Here is a 21,997-nt window from a genome sequence, read left to right on the forward strand (position 1 = left end):
GTCAAATGGAATCGTTTGCCTGCACTGATTACTTTTGCCAGAGTCGGCTTGTCATGGACTGTGCTCAGTGTTCCAGAGGTCTTATGAGACTCAGCTGTCAGGCCTAGAATAGAATTGTCCCACTGGTACAGGTCAAAGAAGAGAGTGTATTTTGCTCATGGAATTTTGACATAGTGTCAGTGGTGGCAGGGCTAGTCATATTCAGCAATGTAGAGATCTTTAAGAAATTCCATTTAAAATCATGAAATTATAGCAAAACTACCAAACTATGAGATATTTATTTTGTGAGTCTAATTTTACTTGTAGTGATGATGAGATGCAGAGTGAACATTTTTGGCACCACATTTGGATATAACACATTTATATAAAGGTTTTTAGTTGCACTCATACTTAACGATTCAGAATTTGAATTTGAATGTTTAGGGAATCCTGGTTACATACCAATTATACCAGTACATTGATAATTTTGATTTTTTTCATTGATAACATTTTCATGGAACCAGTGGTCACTAAATAGTACGTTCAGATCATATATATTACATAATATATACACAAAGTTATATAGGCCTGAATTGACAGTATTTTTATAAAAGCAAAATTTTTGAAGATGAAGGTTTGCTCTGCATTAGAGATACAGCTACTTCAGCAGAGAAAGACAGAAATACAATGCACAGACGGTGACCGTTCTGGTCTCTTGTATGCCATGAGTCTTTGTGTTGGTGGTGTTCTATTTGAATGTTAAAGGTGTGAATCACAGAGTGTCACCAAGTTTAATAACAAGTATGATGGGTAGAGACACTGAGAATTAAGCCACATGAGAGACAAAGCCCTAGGCTGCAGTCAGAGAAGGTAGGTAGAGGCAAAAGCTAAGAAAATAGCAGGGTGTTCAATTTTTACTTATTCTTGGCACTTTTTACCCATTATGAATTTCTGCATTAATAGCTTCCCAAGGTAGTAAACTCTTCTGAGGAAAGCTGAGAACAGCACTTACCATGGGCAAGAACATGAGTATTTGGAAGGTGGTTTGATGAGCGACCCATTTTAAACTCTAATTCCCAGAAGATGCTGTGGTGGAGTAGGTGATACTTGTATTCTCAACCCAAGGCTTAAAGGCTCAACTTTCATTTTCTCTATTTCCCATAGCAATAGCAACAAATAAGCCTGGATAGGTCATTTAGTGTTGTATACTGGCCCGCAGCCTACTTGAACCGGGTACACCTTGGAGACAGACTGGGGCTGAAAGAGATTAATGGAGACCAAGACACAATTCTGTTCAAGGCCTGCCAGTTTACTAAGAGAGTGTGCTTATAAGGGGGAAGGCCCATCCCCCGCCAGTCGATTCTTGGTGTCTGGAGCCAGCCTGTAGGCGATGTGCAGGGTAGGGGGCCTCTCAGCAGGTAGCAGTGTCTTGGAGAGAGCAGTGGCAGGTGACAGAACAAAAGAGTCATCTAGGTTGGAAGGCTCCACCCGTAGGTAATCTCCTTCTTAGTGGCAGCAAGGTCAAAGTCTGGATCAGCCTGCTGCAGGCTGGGAGAGCCTACAATTTAGAGCACAGGCCACTTGGCACCTCTGCTCTGGTGGCTTAGAATTTTCAAAACCCAGGTTCTTAAATGCTTTAACATCCCTTCTAGCACACTATCCACCACAGGCAGTGGAAAGGAAAGGCTACTAGAGCAGAGGAGGATGCCGACCTGTTTAGAAAGAGTTCTTTGGAGCAAGTCCATTATTTGTTGTCAGGGCACCAGCAGTTCAGTTCACATGAATCATCATCATCATCGGCTCAATCCACTCGCAAACACCATTCACGAATTGGCAATGGCAGGTTGATTCAGAAGAAACTGCATGGCTCCGCCAATCGGTCCAAATCCACAGAGGCAGCAAGAAGCCGCTGAAACTCCATCAGAAATTTTTTGGTGCATTTCTCTCTATAAGTCATCAGAAACCATGATCATCAAAAAATGGCAAGGGGTACCGATACCATCCAGCATTGTCTGCTGTCTATTGAATGATATTTATATCCGTTCCAAACATCACATATCCTCTTAAGCACCTGCTCTAGCTAACATCACAAGGCCAGACACTCCTCTTCTGATAGCATAGTGAGATCAAGTTTAAAAATTAGCAATATTTACTGTTTAACCTTTTTAGGTTTTTGTTTTGATTAGACTGAAGGAGTTATTTTTTACTTTTGGGAGTATCATTAAACTGGCCAGTGGGAAATCCATGCTTCAGTTTTTCTCAAATGTTTCTGCTGATGTATACCGTATATACCAACAGACGAAGCAGTAGGTACCCCTGATGAATTAATTGTAAAGTCACCCCTTTTAATTCAGATAGATGGCTTTTTCCCTGTTTAAATAACACTTATTTGAAATTATATGTAACATTAAAATTTTTTCAAATCATAACTATAATTCGTTTTGAAATAATGTGCTTTATTTAATACTTTAGCTTTGAAAACATTGGTTCAGTATAATCAGTATGAGGACATTGCTCACTCTACTGTAAATGTGCATTAAGCATCCACTTTGTACCAGAAGTTATTCCAAGCATGTTATCACAATAGCTTACTTTTTTCCTACACCACTCTGAAGGAGGTACGACCTTTACCTGCCTCACAAATGTGAAACTGAAGCTCAGAGGGAAGAACTATTTTGCTCGATATCAAATTCCTGCTTTTAAGGATCATAATTATGGTTTATATGATTTTAACAAGAATTTATTTTTATTGCCTTGAAAGATGAACAACTTTAGGCACATAAGTCATTGGAGCTGTGAGCCTATATTGTACTGCACGGGTGTATGCCTGTAGCTTACTTAGGCATCTATCAAGGATGCACATTATCTCTCAGGGGGAAGATGTTTCACCTCACATGCACACAGCATTGCATATAGCTTCACAGGGTTGTCTAAATGATATATTCAGTGTCAGTAAATGCATCCATTTGTGGCAGTGGAGGAGCAATCCATGATAAATTCAGCTATTTGCTGTATTTTCATTTGCCCTTTAGTGCTATTAAAGTTTTGGCAGCAGATATTTTTACGTACATATCAAATGGCTAGTGAGGTAAAAGCATAGCATCTGTGGCAGAAACGTGGGAGAACTGAATTGTCACTTACTCTGTTTGACCTTTACCTCATCTGGCATGGGAGGACAGGAATCAGCCTGATTAAGACTCTAGAGTCAGGCAGCTGCGGTTCAAATCTTGGCACCACTCAGGGAATATTTTAAAACACTTAGAAGGCACTGCGAGACTAGCTGGTCCAAATGACTATCACTCTGAAACAACCAACTCATAGGCAGCCTTTTTGTCAGGACTTAGTAGCTGTGACTTGTGTTTAACAGGAGGCTGGGAATAGTCTTTATCTCACAAGGGTTTCATGAGGCTTAGATGTGATGAAACTTGAACACTTAGAAGAGCCTTTGGTGGACAGAGACATTCAATGCTAGACACTGTAACTGTTATAGTTAATAATATGTGAAGAACATCAGAACTTTTCTTTAAAATGTCTGCCGAAAGAGCAAAAGAAATATCTCATTAAACTTAGGACTGGTTCAAGACTCTCAGCGCTACTATATGAAAAGTTGAATTAAGATTCAGAAAAGACTTTTTAAAAATTGGAAAGCTGGAAGACATACAGTCATGGAATCTAACAACTATTAAATGTAAGGCTTTGCTTGTTAAGCTTTTGAAAAGATACCACTCTTTTAGACCAAATTTTAAAGATACTCTAGTGAGAAAATATAGCATACATTTTAGCTGGCTACTCAACGAGAGTGTGATGTTGCCTCCAATACAGCAAACCTGATTTTGGGCACACAGGTCAGCTCGATGCTGCTGAGTGCCTTGTGTGCCCACACCACATAAATGGAATGTGTTGGCTTTCAGGAGCCAGGCTGTAGGTGGATAACTGGATAAACAAGATGTGTTCAAAGGGATATGACTGGAAATGGAGATAACGAGTCTGGAAACCGGGTAAAGTAAACAGGAGTGCTTTTCCTGGAGAGATAGAGATGAGGGAAGAGGTCCTGTGTGCTTTTCAGATGTCTAAATAACTCAAGTGTGGAGGTTTTGCTCTGGTGAAAACAAGACTGAGGACAGATAAAGGAGACTCATCCCTTTCTGGGGTTCTGGGCAGTTGTCGGGCATCTCTGAAACATTTAAGCTTTGCTAAAGAGTCAGTGTTGGTGCTAATGATATGCTTTTCAAGATCTCACTCCAAGCCTCCTTTCAATGTTTATGTTCCTGTAAATACACAGGGATGTTGGGGGATGGGGTGCCTTGCCTGCCTAATTAGCAGTCTGCTGAGCACCCCTGTTGCTCTCTATGCCTTGAGCAAAAAGCTCTTCAGTCAAGCAGCCAGCTAGACCATAATTAGACTAGCACTGCCATTTTGAATGCTCTGTGAATGCCATAGGGAAGCTGTAAGGTGATAGCCCTTGCTTATTCTTGTGCCTGAGGGTGCAACCCCAGTTCTGACTATTTACCCAGCTTGCATGGGGCTTTCCCTGCAACAATTGCCAACCCAACAAGAGGAGGAGCACTTTCCCCGCATGGTCTGCAGAGGGATTGCTGTGACTGGTACAAGGACTACAGTGTCCCGATTGGTAGAAATACTGACATTCATATGCATGGAAGGTTTGCTCTTAATGGAGCAGATGCTCAGGATCTGGCTATATAAGCCACGCTGTTGGGCTCACCTGGTGCGCAGGGTAGGAGACATCTTCCTAGGCTTCTGATCCTGGTGTTGCAACCTTAGGTCCAATAAAACATTCTCTTGAGTGGCATGTACTTACCTGCTTTTAGGTGAGTAGGCTGAGCTGGCCACTAGGAGAAAGAAGTAGTCCCAACTGAGGCAATGTAGTAGCAGTGGCAGTGGCAGCAGGGATGGGAGTTGGATAGTGGTAGTGGTAGTGGTAGTGGTAGTGGTAGTGGTAGTGGTAGTGGTAGTGGTAGTGGTAGTGGTAGTGGTAGTGGTAGTGGTAGTGGTGTGGCAGTGGCAGTGGCAGCGGAGTGGAAGTGGCAGCAGTGACAGCATGAGGGCAATGGCAGTGACAATAGAGCATCATCCAGGTTAGAGCTGCGGAAGCAAAGAAGTGAATGGCAACAGCTTTGATAGTCACAGCAGAGTAAAACACGGAAAGTAGTGTCCGGTAGAGCTGAAGACTAGAGGGCCATTGGAACCCAGAAGCCCTGTTGATCAGCAGAGATGGAGTCACAGGAACCTGTGGAGCCAGGACGAATGGCAGACATGGAACTGTGGGAGTGAGGATGACAGTTGGCTTAGGTAACCTGCAGATTTGAGACGGGTCAACTGGCAGGCCCAGCTGGAAAGAGGCAAAGCAACCAGCAGTAAAGGCAAGTCGAAAGAGGAGAAGCCTCAAGAACAATGTATATTACATGGGCAGCTGCAGCAGCAGTAGCCAAAACACAATAGCCACTGCCTCTTCAGTGGTGGCAACTGTGACCATAGCAGTTGCAGCAGGAGGTGGCTGGGGACTTGAAATAAGAGGCAGAGCAGGAGCATGAGGAAGGGCCGTAACTGGAGGAAGCTGAAAGAGCCAAGGATAGAAAAGTGTGAGTAGGCATGGAAGGGAATCTGCTGGCCCTGACTGTGGAAAGAGGTCCAGAGAGCTGTCATTTCTTTAGGGTCATGGGTCCCACACACTGCAGACACAGGAGCTGTAACACTGGGTGTTCTCAAGAGCTAAGGGAATATATTTCTGAAAGCTGTTCTACCAGCTGAAGAATCCTAACGTCTGCAGTGTACACAGAGCTGAGACACTAGTACAGCTAAGTTTCCCAGTTTCTGAGGTGTGCACCAGAGTTGAAACACTAGACAACACCACTTGCTGCTGTTCCTGCTTGCCTGTTGCTCGTGCCTGCTTTCTATCACTAGACACCAAGTCTCTGAAGGTGCCTGGACCACCCACACTACAAGGACTGCTACTACCTACCCAGGATTTCTACCTGGATACAGACAAAACAGCTTGGCAAAGCTGACCAGGTGCAGAACCAATCAGGGGTGAGAGTCACAAAAAGATAGACATGAGCTCCACATTAAACATGATATAAGTCATATTTGTAAAGGGTCATAGACTTTCTAGACTTGTTAAGAGCAGACGTGGGACAAGGTAGGCACCCTCGTCTCAGACTCGAGCATGTTTATCTTAATATTCCTCTGATATTCCCATCCTAGGGCAGGCTGCCCTGCTTTCTCTGTAATGGGAAAAATGTCAAACAGCCAAGAGTATTAAAACCAATACACCCCGAGAGGCACTAGATGTGAAACCATTTCCAACAGAGGTGAATATTGTTTATTACCTGTCATTAAAATGTATGTATTAGGAATGAGAATCTTAGAGCCTCCTCCAAAGGGTAAAATGGAGTTCTGCCTAGAACCTTGAGTTGGTAATGACAGGTGACTATCTCCTGGGATGTCACCTATCATGTTTGTTGGATATTTTAAGTGCCTAGCTTGATAGCATGTTGGTTCTCTGCTGCTTGCTGTTTGCATTTTTTATTTTCCTTGCTATATGCTTAATAAACGTATTCATTCATAACTGAAAGCATGGGTATCATAGATCACTTTCTAGACAAAGTAGCCTTTTCAAAGAAGATAGACTGTCCAGATAGCAAAGTGAGTTGTTGTCCTTCAGTGGAGGCATTCAAGACCAGAGCAGAAAATAGCTAGGACAGAATGTCATAAGAAGAAGTTTACATTCATGAGAAATTGAGAATCTCTTGCTTTCCAAATCCAAATTCTTTTATTTTCTTTTTTTAAAATTAAACTAATAAAATTTATTTTAAAACATACAACTCAGTATTGACTTTTTTAAGTCATCAAAATAATTTATAATAGTTAAATGCCTCTTAAATATACATGATATCTTCTGAAGCTAATATGCACTCAACCAGTTTTTAAAATCTATTTGGAACATTAAACATGATAGAAGTAGAAAAAAAATCTCTCCTGAAGTCCTCTATGAAAAGAAATTGAGACAAGTTCCTGATTAGACAGGAACCTTTCCATCTCCAAGGGAGAATATGCAGCGCAACTGTGGCTTCCTAGAGGGAATTGGGTAGTCTTCCTTCTGTTTCTATTTTGTGGAGCAGTTTGAAGAGTATTAGTATTAGGTCTTCTTTGAGGGTCTGATAGAATTCTGCACTAAACCCATCTGATCCTGGGCTTTTGGTGGTTGGAAGACTTTTAATGACTGCTTTTATTTCTTTAGGGATTATTAGATTTTTTTAGATGGTTTATCTGATCCTGATTTAACTTTGGTATCTGTTTAGAAAATTGTCCACTTCATTCAGATTTTCCATTTTTTGTTTAGGCTTTTATAGTAGGATCTCATGATTTTTTTTGAATTACCTCAGTTTCTGTTGTTATATCTCCCTTTTCATTTCTGATTTTGTTAATTTGGATACTGTCTCTGTGCCCTCTGTTTAGTCTGCCTAAGGGTTATCTTGATGGTTTTCTCAAAGAACCAGCTCCTGGTTTTGTTGATTCTTCGTATAGTTCTTTTGGTTTCTATTTGGCTGAGTTTGATTATTTCCTATCCTCTACTCCTCTAGGGTGTATTTGCTTCTTTTTGTTCTAGAGCTTTTAGGTGTGCTGTCAAGCTGCGAGTGGATGCTCATTCTAGCTTCTTTGTTGGAGGCACTCACAGCTATGAGTTTCCCTCTTAGGACTGCTTTCATTGTGTCCCATAAGTTTGGATATGTTGTACCTTCATTTTCATTAAATTCTAAAGTCTTTAATTTCTTTATTTATTTCTTCCTTGACCAAGATATCATTGAGGGGAGCATTGTTCAACTTCCATGCTTATGTGTCTTTCTGTTGTTTTGGTTGCTATTGAAGACCAGTCTTAGTCTGTGGTGATCTAATAGGATGCATGGGATTATTTCAATCTTCTTATATGTGTTGAGGCCTGTTTTTGTGACCGATTATGTGGTCAGTTTTGGAGAGGGTACCATGAGATGCTGAGAAGAAGGTATATTCTTTTGTTTTAGGATGAAATGATCTATAGATATTTGTGAAATTCATTTGGTCCATAACTTCTACTAGTTTCAATTTGTCTCTGTTTAGCTTGTGTTTCCATTCTTTTGTGAATGTATGTGCCCTTGCATTTGGAGCATAGATATTCAGAATTGAGAGTTCTTCTTGGTAGATTTTTCCCTTGATGAGTATGAAATGTCCTTCTTTAACCTTCTTGATAACTTTTGGTTGAAAGTGGATTTTATTCGATATTAGCTTGTTCCTTGAGACCATTTGCTTGGAAAATTGTTTTCCAGCCCTTTATTCTGATGGAGTGTCTGCCTTTGACACTATGGTGCATTTACTCTATGCAGCAAAATGTTAAGTCCTGTTTACATGTCTAGTCTGTTCTTCTATGTCTTTTTATTTGGGAATTGAGTTCATTGATGTTAAGAGATATTAAAAAATAGCGACTGTTGCTTCCTGTTATTTTTGATGTTTCTTTTTCATGTTTTTCTGGCTATCTTCTTTTGGGTTTGTTAAAGGAAGTTTACTTTCTTGCTTTTTCTAGGGTGTAGTTTCCCTCCTATGTTGGTGTTTTCCATCTATTATCCTTTTTAGGGCTGGGTTTGTCAAAGATATTGTATAAATTTGTTTTTGTCATGGAATATCTTGGTTTCTTTGTCTATTGTAATTGAGAGTTTTGCTGGTTATAGTAGCCTGGGATGACATTTGTGTTCTCTTAGGGTCTGTATGAGATCCTTCTAGGATCTTCTGGCTTTCATAGTCTCTGGTGAGAAGTCTGGTGTAATTCTGATAGGTCTGCCTTTATATGTTACTTGACTTTTTTCCTTTACTGCTTTTAATATTCTGTCTTTGTTTTGTGCATTTGGTGTTTTGACTATTATGTGACAGGAGGAATTTCTTTTCTAGTCCAATCTATTTGGAGTTCTGTAGGCTTCTTGTATGTTTATGGGGATCTCTTTACTTAGGTTAGGGAAGTTTTTTTTTTTTTTCTATAATTTTGTTGAAGATATTTACTGGCCCTTTAAGTTGGGAATCTTCACTCTCTTCTATACCTATTGTCCTTAGGTTTGGTCTTCTCATTGTTTCCTGGATTTCCTGGATGTTTTGGATTAGGAGCTTTTTGCATTTTGCATTTTGTTTGACTGTTGTCTCAATGTTTTCTATGGTATCTTCTGCCCCTGAGATTGTCTCTTCTATCTCTTATATTCTGCTCATGATTCTGTTCATCCATGACTCTTGATCTCTTTCCTAGGTTTTCTATCTCCAGGGTTGTCTCCCTTTGTGATTTCTTTATTGTTTTTATTTCCATTTTTAGATTCTGGATGGTTTTGTGCAATTCCTTCCCCTGTTTGGCTGTGTTTTCCTGTAATTCTTTAAGGGATTTTTGTGCTTCCTCTTTAAGGTTTTCTAGCTATTTACTTGTGTTCTCCTATATTTCTTTAAGGGAGTTTTTTATGTCCTTCTCACCATCTGGTTAGCTGGTTTTGCTATTTGTGACTGTGGCTTGTCCCTTCTGCAAGCCTGTGTGTCAGTACTCCTGGGAGACCAATTCTCTCAGGGAGGAATTTGGGTATGAAGAGCTGTGGCACAGGGTCAGCTCTGAGGTTCAGACAGAAACCAGAAGGATCCTGTCCCTGACTGTTCCTTGGTTCCTATGTCCTGATAGCTCTGAGCTGGTCCCTCTTGAGCCAGAAATTTGAGCAAAAGTGGTGGTCTTACCTGTGCTCATAAGTGTGTTGACACTCCTGGGAGACCAGCTCTGTCCCGATGGTATTTGAGTATGGAGTACTGTGGCACAGGGTCAGCTCTGGGGTGTAGACAGAAACTGGAAATATCCTGTCCCAGGCTCCTCCTTGGTTCCTGTGTCCTGAGGGTTCCAGGCAGGTCCCTCTGAGCAATAGTGGTGTTCTTACCTATCCTCACAGATATGTCGGCACTCCTGGGAGACCAGCTCTCTCCCGATAGTATTTGTGTATGGAGTGCTGTAGCACCGGGTCAGCTCTTGGCATAGACAGAAACCCCAAATCCATTTTTTTAATCTATAGTTTTAAGCTATGAACCATTCATTATGAAAGCAAATGTATGTAAGAAAAACAGTTATTGAATGTGAGTATAAATGTTAGTTGCTTCTGACAGAAATAATTTCAACACAAGGATTTTCTAGGAAATGATATTATAGAACTACATAATAAGTTTCTACTAAGGAAGTAAGTATGCTTTGGAGATGAATATCCATGTGTCCTTAGCAGCTGACAAATGCTTATGCAACTTTATTCTGCTAGGTGAGTTACTGCCTGCCAGGAATGCCTCGTGAAGGACTCCTGAATTACTTGAAAACATACTAGAGGTAGCCAAGTCTTCTATTTCCATGGCTTTATTTTGAGTCATTTTTGCTCTGTGCTCAGGTACAGCATGTTTTCTTAGGTTCATATTGAATTCTCTCCATGACTAATCTGGAAATAACTTTTACTGAAATCAAATCAATATTATATGAACCAAACATGATTATTCTTGGAGAGGGGGCTTACTGATATTTTATGAAACTTCTCAGTTGATTTTATTGATATATCTTGTTGATACTTGATAATTCTTAGAGGAGAGTGAAAGAGAGCTGTTTTTTTGTTCTAATCTTATAAATATGGAAGATGAAATGATAAAAGTTTCAAGACACGCAGAATTTTAGAACCTGTTTGAATATAGGTAAACTTTGGATTACAAACTAGCTCTACAAGGTTGTACTTATTAGTCCCAGGATATTTGATTGTTAGGTCATAAGACATTTTCAATCACATCTTTCTGTTAGGGAAGAAATATTTTCAATGTACAGAATAAAAGAAAAATCTTACCCATGGAGAGAAAATTAATGACCACTTCATATATTAGTTTCCTGCAGCTGTTATAACAGATCTACCTGGCCAGCATAGCAGAGTGTCCAAGTAATCTGAATTAGCATTATTCCATGTTTCCTGATCCCAAATAGTTTGGTCCTTGATGTTCCTTCCTAAGAATGTTCCTGGGTTTAGTAGTCTGAAGGGCAGCAGGTAAGCATCTGTTTTGTTTGTTTTAAAGGAACCTGGCTCTGCAGAAGCAGTCTCTTTCAAACCAAATTCCTGTACTGCACATACAGCTCCTAAGAACTGCAGGGTTTTCTGACACTTTCTTATCACTGGGCCTAACTCTCTAGGGCATCCATTAACATTCCTTCCTCTTCTACACCAGGGAGCAAACACTTGGGCTGTTGACAGGCTGCTCCCTGTTGCCCTTCTGTTCTGGCTAGCTTTTCCATCTCTGCCTTCTTGCTTCTAGAGCTCTACCCCTTTTCTGCCCCTGGAAAACGTCCTAGGTTTCCCTCATTCTTACTCTGACTCATGAAAAGATGATGCTGTTCTGTCTCTTTGCTGAAGAGTCTCCCTTTAAAGTATTGTGCTGCCACCAAGACTCCTATCCCTAAGAACCTGTACTCCCCACAAAATTGAATTTATTAACAGCTAAATAATATATACTTATTTCCCAATCCTCTTAGTCAAGCCACCACCATTCTACAGGCTGCACTTGCTGTTAGAGATGCATTTGATTTAAAGAGATGGACTCATGCATCTTTCGCTAATTGACATACTTCAATTAGGGCTATGGCATCCAGCTCCTTCTACGATGTAGCACAGACCACCATTTTCTTCCTTTCTAACCTTAATAGCATTTCATTGTGCCTACATGCACTTTCCTTATCCATTAATTTGTGAATGAACCCTTGTGTGTTTTCTGCATGTTAGCTATCACAAATAACGAACGTTGTTTGTACATGTTTATGTTGTTTGTGTCTGTTATAAATTTGGTGTCTTGAATATGTTCTCTTTTGTTTTGGCTTGCATAATTGGTTTCATGTTATGATTTTTTTTCCTTTGACATTCTACACTTCCTGTTTTGGTACACTAAAATTATTCCAAAAAGTACTCTACTGGAGAGCCTCTTGCCTTATTTCCCCCTCCATTTGTCATTCATATATATATGTATGTACATATACATATATATATATACACACACATATATATATCTTATACTACATAGTTATATGTTATATATCATATATTATATAACACACATATATAACATCATATATAACATCATATATAATATCATATATATGTTTTGCTCTCAGTACACTGAAGTATTTGGAAAGTTTAGTCATCAGCAGATACAGAATGAATCATGACCCTGTCATATATATAAATATGAATCTTTGGATATACCACACCTTATTCCTACAATGTGAAACCTATGTTAGAAATGGCAATAGATTTGCTCCAGAGGCATAGATTTTCTCATATATGTTTATGCAATTTTATATACTGAATCGTAGATAAATAGACTGAGGCTTTTTTTTTTAATGAAAAGATTAGTTTAAGTTTAGGGAAGACTGAAGTGAAGATTTGTTATTTTTTAGAAACTCAGTTGTGTCACGTGATGCTTTTCTGGAAGCTGTCTTGTGAGAGGGTGTTTTGCTGACACAGACCCATGTGAGGGCATATGATGTTTTACTGGAGCAGACACTTGAGAGGGTGCATGATGTTTATAGAGAATATAAACATAACCCCACAGATGGCAAGAGAACACCCTTGCATTGCTTCTCCATACAATCTTTCTCTGGTCTTCACTTTGTAGAGAGAAACACACCAAGGAATTTCTGGTGGTATTCCACTTCCAAGGATCCTCGAGGTTTCTGCTGGATGGAGCCACTGCTGCTGACTTTGGTGTTTGCTATTGGACTGGACTGCTGATATCCTGACAACAAAGATTGGAACTACCCCTAAAAACTACTTCTAAGTAGGTCCACCAACCCCTTTTCCTTTTATCCTTCTTTCTCTGCTACCTTTGGTCAGTGGGCTAGAAGGGAGGTTGAAGGGTTTAAAATAGGCTCTGACAATTCTAAGCTTAGAGAATACTGTTACATTTCTAGCATGTAACTGGTTTCTATATTTAATATTCATGAGTGTTGTGGGAAAGCTATTGTTTATATCAGACATATAAGTTACTGTTGATTGACAGCTTGATTGGATTGAGATTAGTGAATTATACCTCTGAGTGATGGGGACATTTTTTGAGATGACTGAAGTCAATGGTTTAATCCACTTGTGGGTTGCAAGTTTTGATAGGCTGTTGAGGGGAGAGCTGGACCCGGGGAGGTCAGTCTAGTTGTAGGAAGTACATCACTGGATGCATGCCTTCCTAGGGTATGTCTTACCCGTAAACCTTTCCCTTGCCTCCCCACAGCCATGGTTGAGTAGCTCTGTTCTACCACAAACTCTCCACTGGGACGTTTCTCACTAGCGCTCAAGATGAACACGACTGTGTCATTATGGACTGAAGCTGTGAGCCACAGTAAATCCCTTTCCCTTAAGTTGTTTTCCCCAGACATTTTTTTGTGACAGGGATTGCACTGAGTCACACAATCTCAGAATCATCCAATTTTGTTCTTAAGCAAATATCAAGTTGAATTGATTAGGAAGACTGCTCTCTCTTCTTTCTTCTCGAACTCCTTTCGTATTCACCAGCTTTGCTTGACCTTCCTCACCACAAAGCCACTAGGGGAGCTGGGTTATCAGCAGGCAAGAAGCACATCTTACCTAAGGGTGTGAGGCTTTCTTTCTGCACTGACTGGAAATCTCAACTTGACCAGCTGTGTGTATGAACATCTTAATGCAATGTCATTGCTCATATTTCATCCTCATAGATCAAAATGAACATCTTAAAGCTATCCCTTGGGGACCTTGAACTTTTAAAAGCTAAATTTTCGGTGTGCATTTTTAAATAGAAGCATTTGGGTCTATTTTGATTAGGATCATACAGTGGAACAGCAAAAAGGTGAATTAGCAATTCAGAGGCAAAAATACCATAGAGCTGGTGAGATAGTTCTGAGACTATGAGGGTAAGGAGGCCCGATGCCAAGCCTGAAGACTGAATTCCATCCCTAGGACACACATGGTGTAAAGAGAGAACCGACTCCCACATCTCACGTCTGCCATGGCCCACACCTTTCTATCCACCCAAGTAAATAGATGTGCTGTGATATGTGTGAGTACATGTGTGTGTATATGTATGTGTGCACATGCACGTGTGGGTATGCATGTGTGTGTGTGTGATTAAAAACCAGGCTTTGGTGCAATTGTCATCTAAAAAGTTGTGATTTTCTCATTGCTACCTCTTAATTAATGTATGGAAAGCGAGAATTAATCTTTTTTGATTATCTGCATATATCTTTTTGTTTTGAATAAAAGTCAAACACTAATTTTTTTTTATAAAACATTCTGACTTTCATCCAAGTTCTAATTATGTCTGTGCGTGTGTGTCTGTTTCCATGTACAAAGAGACTAGAAGAGGTGGTTAGATCCAGTCTGCTTGGAGCATTGTTGCTGCGAAACAAATCCCTGTCTTCCTGAAGAGCAGAGCTTGCTCTTCTCGCTGAGCCATCTCTCCAGCCCCCGATTTTGAAGTACAGAAAGAAAATGAAATTATACAGAGAATGACAAAAAGCAATACTTTCTAAAACAAAAATAATGTAATTGGAGTGAAATCTCCCTTTGCCACATCAGCCTTTAGTCTAGCTTTGCCTGGCCTTAACTAAAGGGTCCATGTTGTGGCAGAGTTCACTGGTGTTTCATTTTGTTTGTTTGCTAGACTGAGCTTCAGTTTTGCACCCCTCACCTTTGATTAACCAAAGGCCACCCAGCATGGGTGATAAAACCCCTGTGTTACCCATGTTGTGGAATACTTTCAAATGTGAGCTCACAGTTGGTCAGCCTTAAAATTGTAACGGCAGTTTAAATCTCCTTTTTGGCACTCAATCAATTGCTTTCCTCTTTCAGCCACTTCAGAAAGGTCAAATGAAGAATTTCATTCTTTGTGCATATAAATACTCAATCTTACTTATTTGAGGAAGACAGCATTCCAGGGTGGTTATTTAAGAGGAAATCACTATATTAAATTAAGACATGAGTTGATTCATTTGCAAAGAAATGTTTTGAAAGGACTTATCTAAAGCACTTGACTTAAGTAGTTGGTTTTGTATGGAAAATAATGGTATAATTTTAGCACTTTAATTTTCGTCTATGAAATGTCACTATAATAGTTTTCTAACTATATGGGAATTACAAGAATTCTCCTGCATATGATTTCCCTTTCTATAAAATCTTCTGAAAGTGGTCTGGAACATGTTTATGGTTTGTTACTCACATTGCCAACTGAGATTCTTCATTTTTGTCCTGGTGTTAAAAGATGTAATATGGATTAAGAAGGTATTTCCCATGATTAATATTGAAATAATGTTATATAATAATATTACTCTGTATAAAATTTTTTATACAGTGTGAATAACCACAGTCTAAATGTTGAGTAAAATTTACCATTTGTTCATGTACCATTGGCAATGTAATTGGTCGTCTTTAGTGTGTACCGTGTCAGCCTCTGTATTTATCATTGAATTATCTTCACTAGTTCAATTGTCAGGTGAAGCAAGCTGGGTTGCTTTTGACTAAAATTGATTGCTTTGTAATAGCCAACAACAATTCTGCTATTCCTCAGAGGTTCTCCTTATTTCTGGTTCAGTCAAAATATACAAAGAGCTATTGACTAGCGAATAACTCAAGCTCCAAACTTGTAATGGAACAAGAAAGAATTTAGAGAAAAATATTGACAGAAAAGGATGTTAGAAAATTTACACTTCTATTGTATTCTCATGCCAGTCAGTGGCTTCCCAAGGTAGACTTATGTCAAACAGTTGAGAAATTCACAGAATAGCAAAATAATCAGGACCCTATAGTCCAATGAGGTTACTGCTCAGTTGTCATATTATCAGCATTCTTTCAGACCGGGTAAGCTTAGGGGGAGAGATCATCTGTTGGATATTGTATAAATATATCTATCTAGCAGGAATTGTTTGATAAACTGAGGATAAGTTATAAGAAAAAAATCCAGGTAGGATTTCAAAGCTTTTACCTAAGAAACTGGATGTTTCATGGTGACTTGTGCTGAAATGGTGATTCTTGGAGAAACCTTGCAGGCAGTGGACAGGAAAATCAAGAACACATTTTTTTTGGATTTGCTACATAGACATTGTAAGGCAGGTGTAAAGAATTAGAGAATGGTTAATCTAGAGAACTAGATTTTGGAGCCATTAGCAAATATAGAGTCACGTGGCAACACCTCAAAATTACTTAGAAATAGCATTGTTTGAATTTAAAACAAAATGTCTTAAAATAGATGTTGATATGCAAAAAGTAGTGAAGAAAATGTGATGCAGGAGAAATGGGAAGCCACAAGTTGATCTGGTAAGAAAGCTAGAAGGAAGGTCAGCCTGTGAATGTGTGCTTGCCATCCTGTTTGGATTCTCAACAAGTCTAAATTTGAGATTATGTCACTTTCTCAGTAGACACCTTTGTTTCCTTTCCTGTGCCACCAGTCACTTTGGTATGGGAATCCACTGCTACCTGTGTCAGGATACAGGTGTGTGGAATCCATATGCAGAGAGTCAGTTCCTTATGGCTCCAGGAGTTTATCGTCCTGCATTTTAAACAGGCATCCTTGAGCATTCCAACAAATGAGACTTATGATCACTCTGAAAGCAACAGTTCTGGGTAGTTCTGTTTGCTACTTGGGGGTTGCAAATACATGAGAGTCTGAACCCTGTATATTTTACATTTTTTTCAGAAAAGAGATATTGTATAAGCAGTAGATACCCTCGTGAGTATCAGAATTCTATGTAATTTTCACCTTTGCTAAGCCACCCCATTTGTAGAAGATGAAGTGGAGAGTGAAATGAAGGCACAATTTCTTTAATGTCCTGCAATGTTATTCTCTGAGGGCTTTTATTCTTAAGGTGAGGTAGGGAACATTGTTTATTTTAGATAACAATCCAAATAGTCCCTCTAATACTCCCTCCTTTCCTCATGACTACACATTTCCAAGTTAAAATATTTAGTTCGATAATACCTCAAGAAAATATTTTAAGATGGTGAGCCATTGCCACCAGCAGGATCCAAGCACTAGGGACCCAGGCAGACTCACCCTTCCCTTCTTGAGTTAAGTTTGACAATAAAGCCTTTGGAAAGGAGTTGGAAATTCTAGACTGACACTTGAGTGTTAGTCAACTAGAAATCCCTGATTTCTATGTCACCACTGAACAATTTATACTAACACATTTTATACTCCTGTGACATGTGGTTCTTATACTGAGTATCTCCTGCTGTGTGAGTTTATAAAATATCTGGGGGTTGGGAAATCAAGACCAAGTAGAAAAGGCAGTTTTAATTACAGGGTTTTGTCCTGTGGTTTTATTCAGAGATCCTGAATTCCTGAACTTCTTCAGGATTCCAATTCTGCCACCCTCTTTTCCTGGCTGAATTTCCTTTTGTCACATCTGCTTGGCTTCAACCTGTGATCTTTTGTTAAGCTTGGAGAAGTATAACCTGACTGTCAGTGATCTGTCCTTGACATTGTTCTGAGATATACAAGGAAAAGAAGATGTTCATGTAACTTCATAGTCTTTAATTCAGACATAGACTTAAGTCTAATCTTCTTTAGACTTGTTTGCTCAGACCACTTTCAAATGCTGAAGATGGCCTTGGTGTTATGTTGACATGCTGGTGTGGTTTCCTGTTTGCAAAGGAAAGTATTTTAGCCATTCCCATTAAGATTCTTAGTTCATCACAGATACTCTCAATACAGCTATGGGCATTTGGGGATAACGATGAAGAGAAGTAGGGTGTGGGATATATTTACCTTGGGGCCCTTCTGGGCTGGTGTCTTATTGCCAATGTTCTGGTGAAAGTTTCAATCTTCAGCCTTTGACCAGATTCTGGCACCAATGTTTAAGTATGGAAGGAGCAGGGTCTGTATGCTGGCTCTGTAGACAGGCGCTGAGGTGTATTTCAGACACTTAGGCCCTATAATGGTGCCAGCCACTTGGACAGTGGAGAAACTGAGATAGGCAATCCAAAAGCAGCCCAGAGGAAAAGGAATTTATAGTCTTTATATCTGAGTCTAGAGGGTTTTATCTGAGTGTAGGAGGTTAGTTAAGGTACAAGATAATCCTGGATATAAGGCAGAAACTTACAAAGCTAGTTCGATGGTACCACCATACCTTAGGGCTGCTACATGCTGGGATTCAACAGCTTAGAAGATGGACTAGATAGAACGGAAAAGGTGGCTGATACCATCTATAGGACAATAGATAAGAATGATCATCTAATAGTGACCTTTCATTGCCTGTAGCTTAAGAGACAAACTGCTGAAGGGCCTGTCATAGCTCATACAGGTAACTCAAGGATAGATTTGCTCCTAAAAAGTCATTGGGTGGTCTGGTATCTCAGCAGACAGGTAAAGCATCAGAGGGCACATCTATGTAGATGAAGAAAAGGGAGGTTGAAAAATGTACAAAGCCAGAAGTAGTTGGGATGAATTATTTCAAGTTGCAGAGGTGTAAAAATTTCAGCGCTGGATTCTGCTTTCAGTGATATCAGGGCTAATCAGAAGTTCTCGCCTGTCAGGGATGGTCTTAATAATGAATAGATACAATTACAAATGTATTATGCATATCATATTTTAAGAGATAATGGGATTTATTAGAATTCCTGGTATGAAGGTACAAACCCAAGGCAGCACTACAAAGAGAATATATGGAAATGTGAACAGCCATCGGTATTGCATCTCAATTATCAATAATGAAAATACATTTCAATCCACTGCTCATTACGCCGTCTTGGTGGAAAAAATGTTATTATAAAGTCATGGTCTCATGAAGAGGTAACAAAATAGTATATAGTTCAACATGTCTGGAAAATGATTCTTAGATTATTTGTAACATGTTTATAATAGTGTTTGTGCTTTTTCTCAGTCTTTAAAAGTCATCATTTTTTTGTAATTCTTTCCTTTGCTAATAGTAAATATTTACTTTATACTAAATTCTATATTTGCAGTTATGTATTGTTTGGTAAAAGAATCAATGAGGCATAGCTCTGTGTTGGATGAAACCCATTAGGACCTTGTTTATATTTTCTAACAGTTTTTTTCTTAGTTTGTAGTACCTTAAAATTGCTTTGATTGATCTCTGGTTAGTGGTTATTCAACTGACAGACAGTGGCTAGATTATAGAGCATATTGGGAAGCTGTGGCAGTTCCCTGATACAACCATTTTTAGCAAGTTTCTACAGAAGTCCTGACAACTCAGGAATGTTAGGACAATAGGTAATTATGGAATTTCTGTTGATACTAGTATGAGTTTATGGACATTTTATACAGTTTTCTTTCCCTAGAAACTCAAAACATATCACGGAGTATGTCAAGATCATTAAGATATGGAATGTACCCTTTACTCCCACCATAGCACAAAATGAGACACGCCCATGTAAATACGAAGTTATAACATACTTTCCCGATGGTATTAAACAGAATAGGTAGAATGATCTGTTTCTCTGGCATGGAAATCAATTACTGCAAGTCTCTAGCTCACATTCTTCCCTGAATGCATCTGTCAAGAATCTGTTGACATTTCATAAGCAAAATCGAGACTTTGTGATTTGGCTTTTCAGGACTGAAAGGTATGAAGATCTGTGGCAAGAGGCATGTCAGAGAATAAGCCGAAGAATTCTGTTATTTTATAGCATTAGATCTTCTTTCCTGTCAAATCTGTCACTTGTGCCCTGACTCTGGCTGGGATGAAGAGAACAAGATGGAAATAAAGATATGGAATGCAGGTACCGTGAATTTAGGAATGGTGAGAAACACATTGGTGCATGGTACCAACTAGCAAGCCGTCTTTCAATAGCTTCTCACCTTCCTCAACTGTAGAAGGACCCAGTGGCAGCATATGGTATTCCCTATTTTAGCCACAAGCGAGGCAGGTGTTTTTAAATTAAACTCTTATATTAATGAACCATTAAAGAGCCTTTTCTGTTGCTTTCAGCTAACTAAATTGTTATGCTGTAAGCTGAGCATCCCCAGAGGTGCCCCAGTCCACCTTTAACCTTTCCAACATGTGATCAATGAACTTGTTCTAAGCATGCCAAGAGTGTGTCTAGCATCTTTCCTTTTAAACTTAAACAGAGCATGCTCAGGAATGTGCCCACTGCTTTGCTGTGTACTTCTATAAAAGCCCTAATAAAAGCCCCATGCTTCCTTTATTCAGAGAGGCTGGAGGACACTCCTTTGAAAGGATTCTTATGAACCCTTGTCTGCTGCAGATAATAAAGTCGTTTCTCCTCTCCAATTTCTTGTCCATTTTAGGTGGGCTTTGTACTCATCAGAGTGTGAGCCTATCATATTCAGCCACAACTGGCTGAAAACATTTTTCCTGACACCACAATCTAGTATCACCCACCTCATTAATGTCTCCATGCTTGTATGTTTGCTTCTCTCCGGCCTGGAGATGGTCTCTTGGTGCCAGTGTTCATATTTGGAAGTAGTAGATGGTATTTGTATTTTTCAAATATTTTTCTTCCATAGTGACTTGCCTTGGACTCTCGGGGAAGTCATCTAACACTCAAACAAGAAAAACTGAACTTTGATTTTCCATGGTACACTGAATAGGGTCTGTAATGTTAGCAGAGGAATAAATCCAAGGTGTTTTTGGCAAATTCAGGAAGATCTGAGCATTGCCGGGGAGAAATAATATAGGGAGAGAGAGAATGTGGTGTGTGTGTGTGTGTGTGTGTGTGTGTGTGTGTGTGTGTGTGTGAGAGAGAGAGAGAGAGAGAGAGAGAGAGATAGAGAGAGAGAGATAGAGAGAGAGAGAGAGAGCAATAAATAGGAAATTACAGATATAAAATACATTGTCTCACAAGATCACCAAAAAACTGTCATTCTTTTTCTCCCTGGATTTTCTCATTCACATCACGTACTTTAATCTCAGCAGTAAAATCTACAAACAGCCCATTTCCATACCTACCACAATACCCATTTACTCTGCTAATCTCAGTATTTTGAATTTTTATCTCTTTTCTCCAGTGTACACTATGTGTTTCTGCACTAACTTCCTGAATGACTTCCTGGATTGTGTTGCTGGAGATGGCTCTCTGTGGACTCCTGTATCAATGTTTCCCTGGCATGGGGGCAGAGCAGTCTCAGTGGTATGTTTCTAGCTGCTGTCCCAGCCTAAAGGATTTAATTATGCGTGAAGAGTTGAAACTGGATTATTTCTTGTTTCTTGAATGTTGTATGTTCCAGGCTTTGAGCCTTAGCCTACCTGAAACTCTTTCTTGCTATCTACAGACAACCTTATGTTTCTGGGGTCATCTCAAATGCTGTTCTTTCTATAAAATATTTGTCCTAGAAGTGATCCTTAGTTGATTTTCTTACATCACTAGCTTCTTTTATCCACCATTGTAGTTATTTGTGTCCTTATTTCATTTTCATATGGAAACTATAAACTCTGAAGAAAGGGAGAAGTGTAACAAATTTATGTGCTGATTATTTATTCACTTAAAAAGCATTGGTTTTCCTTAAGCTATGGATGAGAATTGAGTTACTAGGGCATTCAGCAAATATGAGGTGGATTCTATTAAATGCTGTTATAACATATACTGACCACTTTCTTAAATATATTAATTTTTGTCTGCAGATTCACCCATCCATATTCCAAAACTATTGGTTAAATATTTTAGAAGGTTGAAAAAGCAAAACTTAATTTGTAATATGTGTAAACTGTCTGAATTATTAAACTATGTATAGGGTATGCCCTGCTGCTGTTTGGTAGTCACCATTCATTACTGTTTTGAGTACCACATGTCTGTGTCTCATGTGCATACTGTATAGTTAGGTCTGCGATGTTGCTTCTGCATTAAATAGGTACTGATGATTTCTTATAAATATTCCATAAGTAGTATTATATAACAATTATTTACATAATGCTTACATTGTATTAATGTATTCATATCATGAATAATGTGCAGATTATTTAAAATATACAGAAGGATATATACAGGTTATTTGCAAATATTGT

At 39.1% G+C, this 21,997-nt stretch overlaps 1 protein-coding gene across 1 annotated transcript in view; it reads left to right on the forward strand.

Moving 5' to 3' along the window:
* The window catches only part of Gm14461 (predicted gene 14461), a 64,684-nt gene extending 43,109 nt beyond the window's left edge, over window positions 1-21,575 (forward strand). Inside the window, exons 4-6 of the mRNA NM_177843.4 lie at window positions 12,670-12,831; window positions 19,590-19,754; window positions 21,004-21,575. Of these exons, the coding sequence (NP_808511.1) occupies window positions 21,037-21,345 (309 nt within the window). The 5' untranslated portion in view covers window positions 12,670-12,831; window positions 19,590-19,754; window positions 21,004-21,036 and the 3' untranslated portion in view covers window positions 21,346-21,575. The remainder of the gene's footprint in view (window positions 1-12,669; window positions 12,832-19,589; window positions 19,755-21,003) is intronic.
* The last annotated feature ends 422 nt before the right edge of the window (window positions 21,576-21,997 follow it).

The sequence above is a fragment of the Mus musculus genome, chromosome 2 (assembly GCF_000001635.26).
Source record: "Mus musculus strain C57BL/6J chromosome 2, GRCm38.p6 C57BL/6J".
NCBI classification, from domain to species: Eukaryota; Metazoa; Chordata; class Mammalia; order Rodentia; family Muridae; genus Mus; species Mus musculus.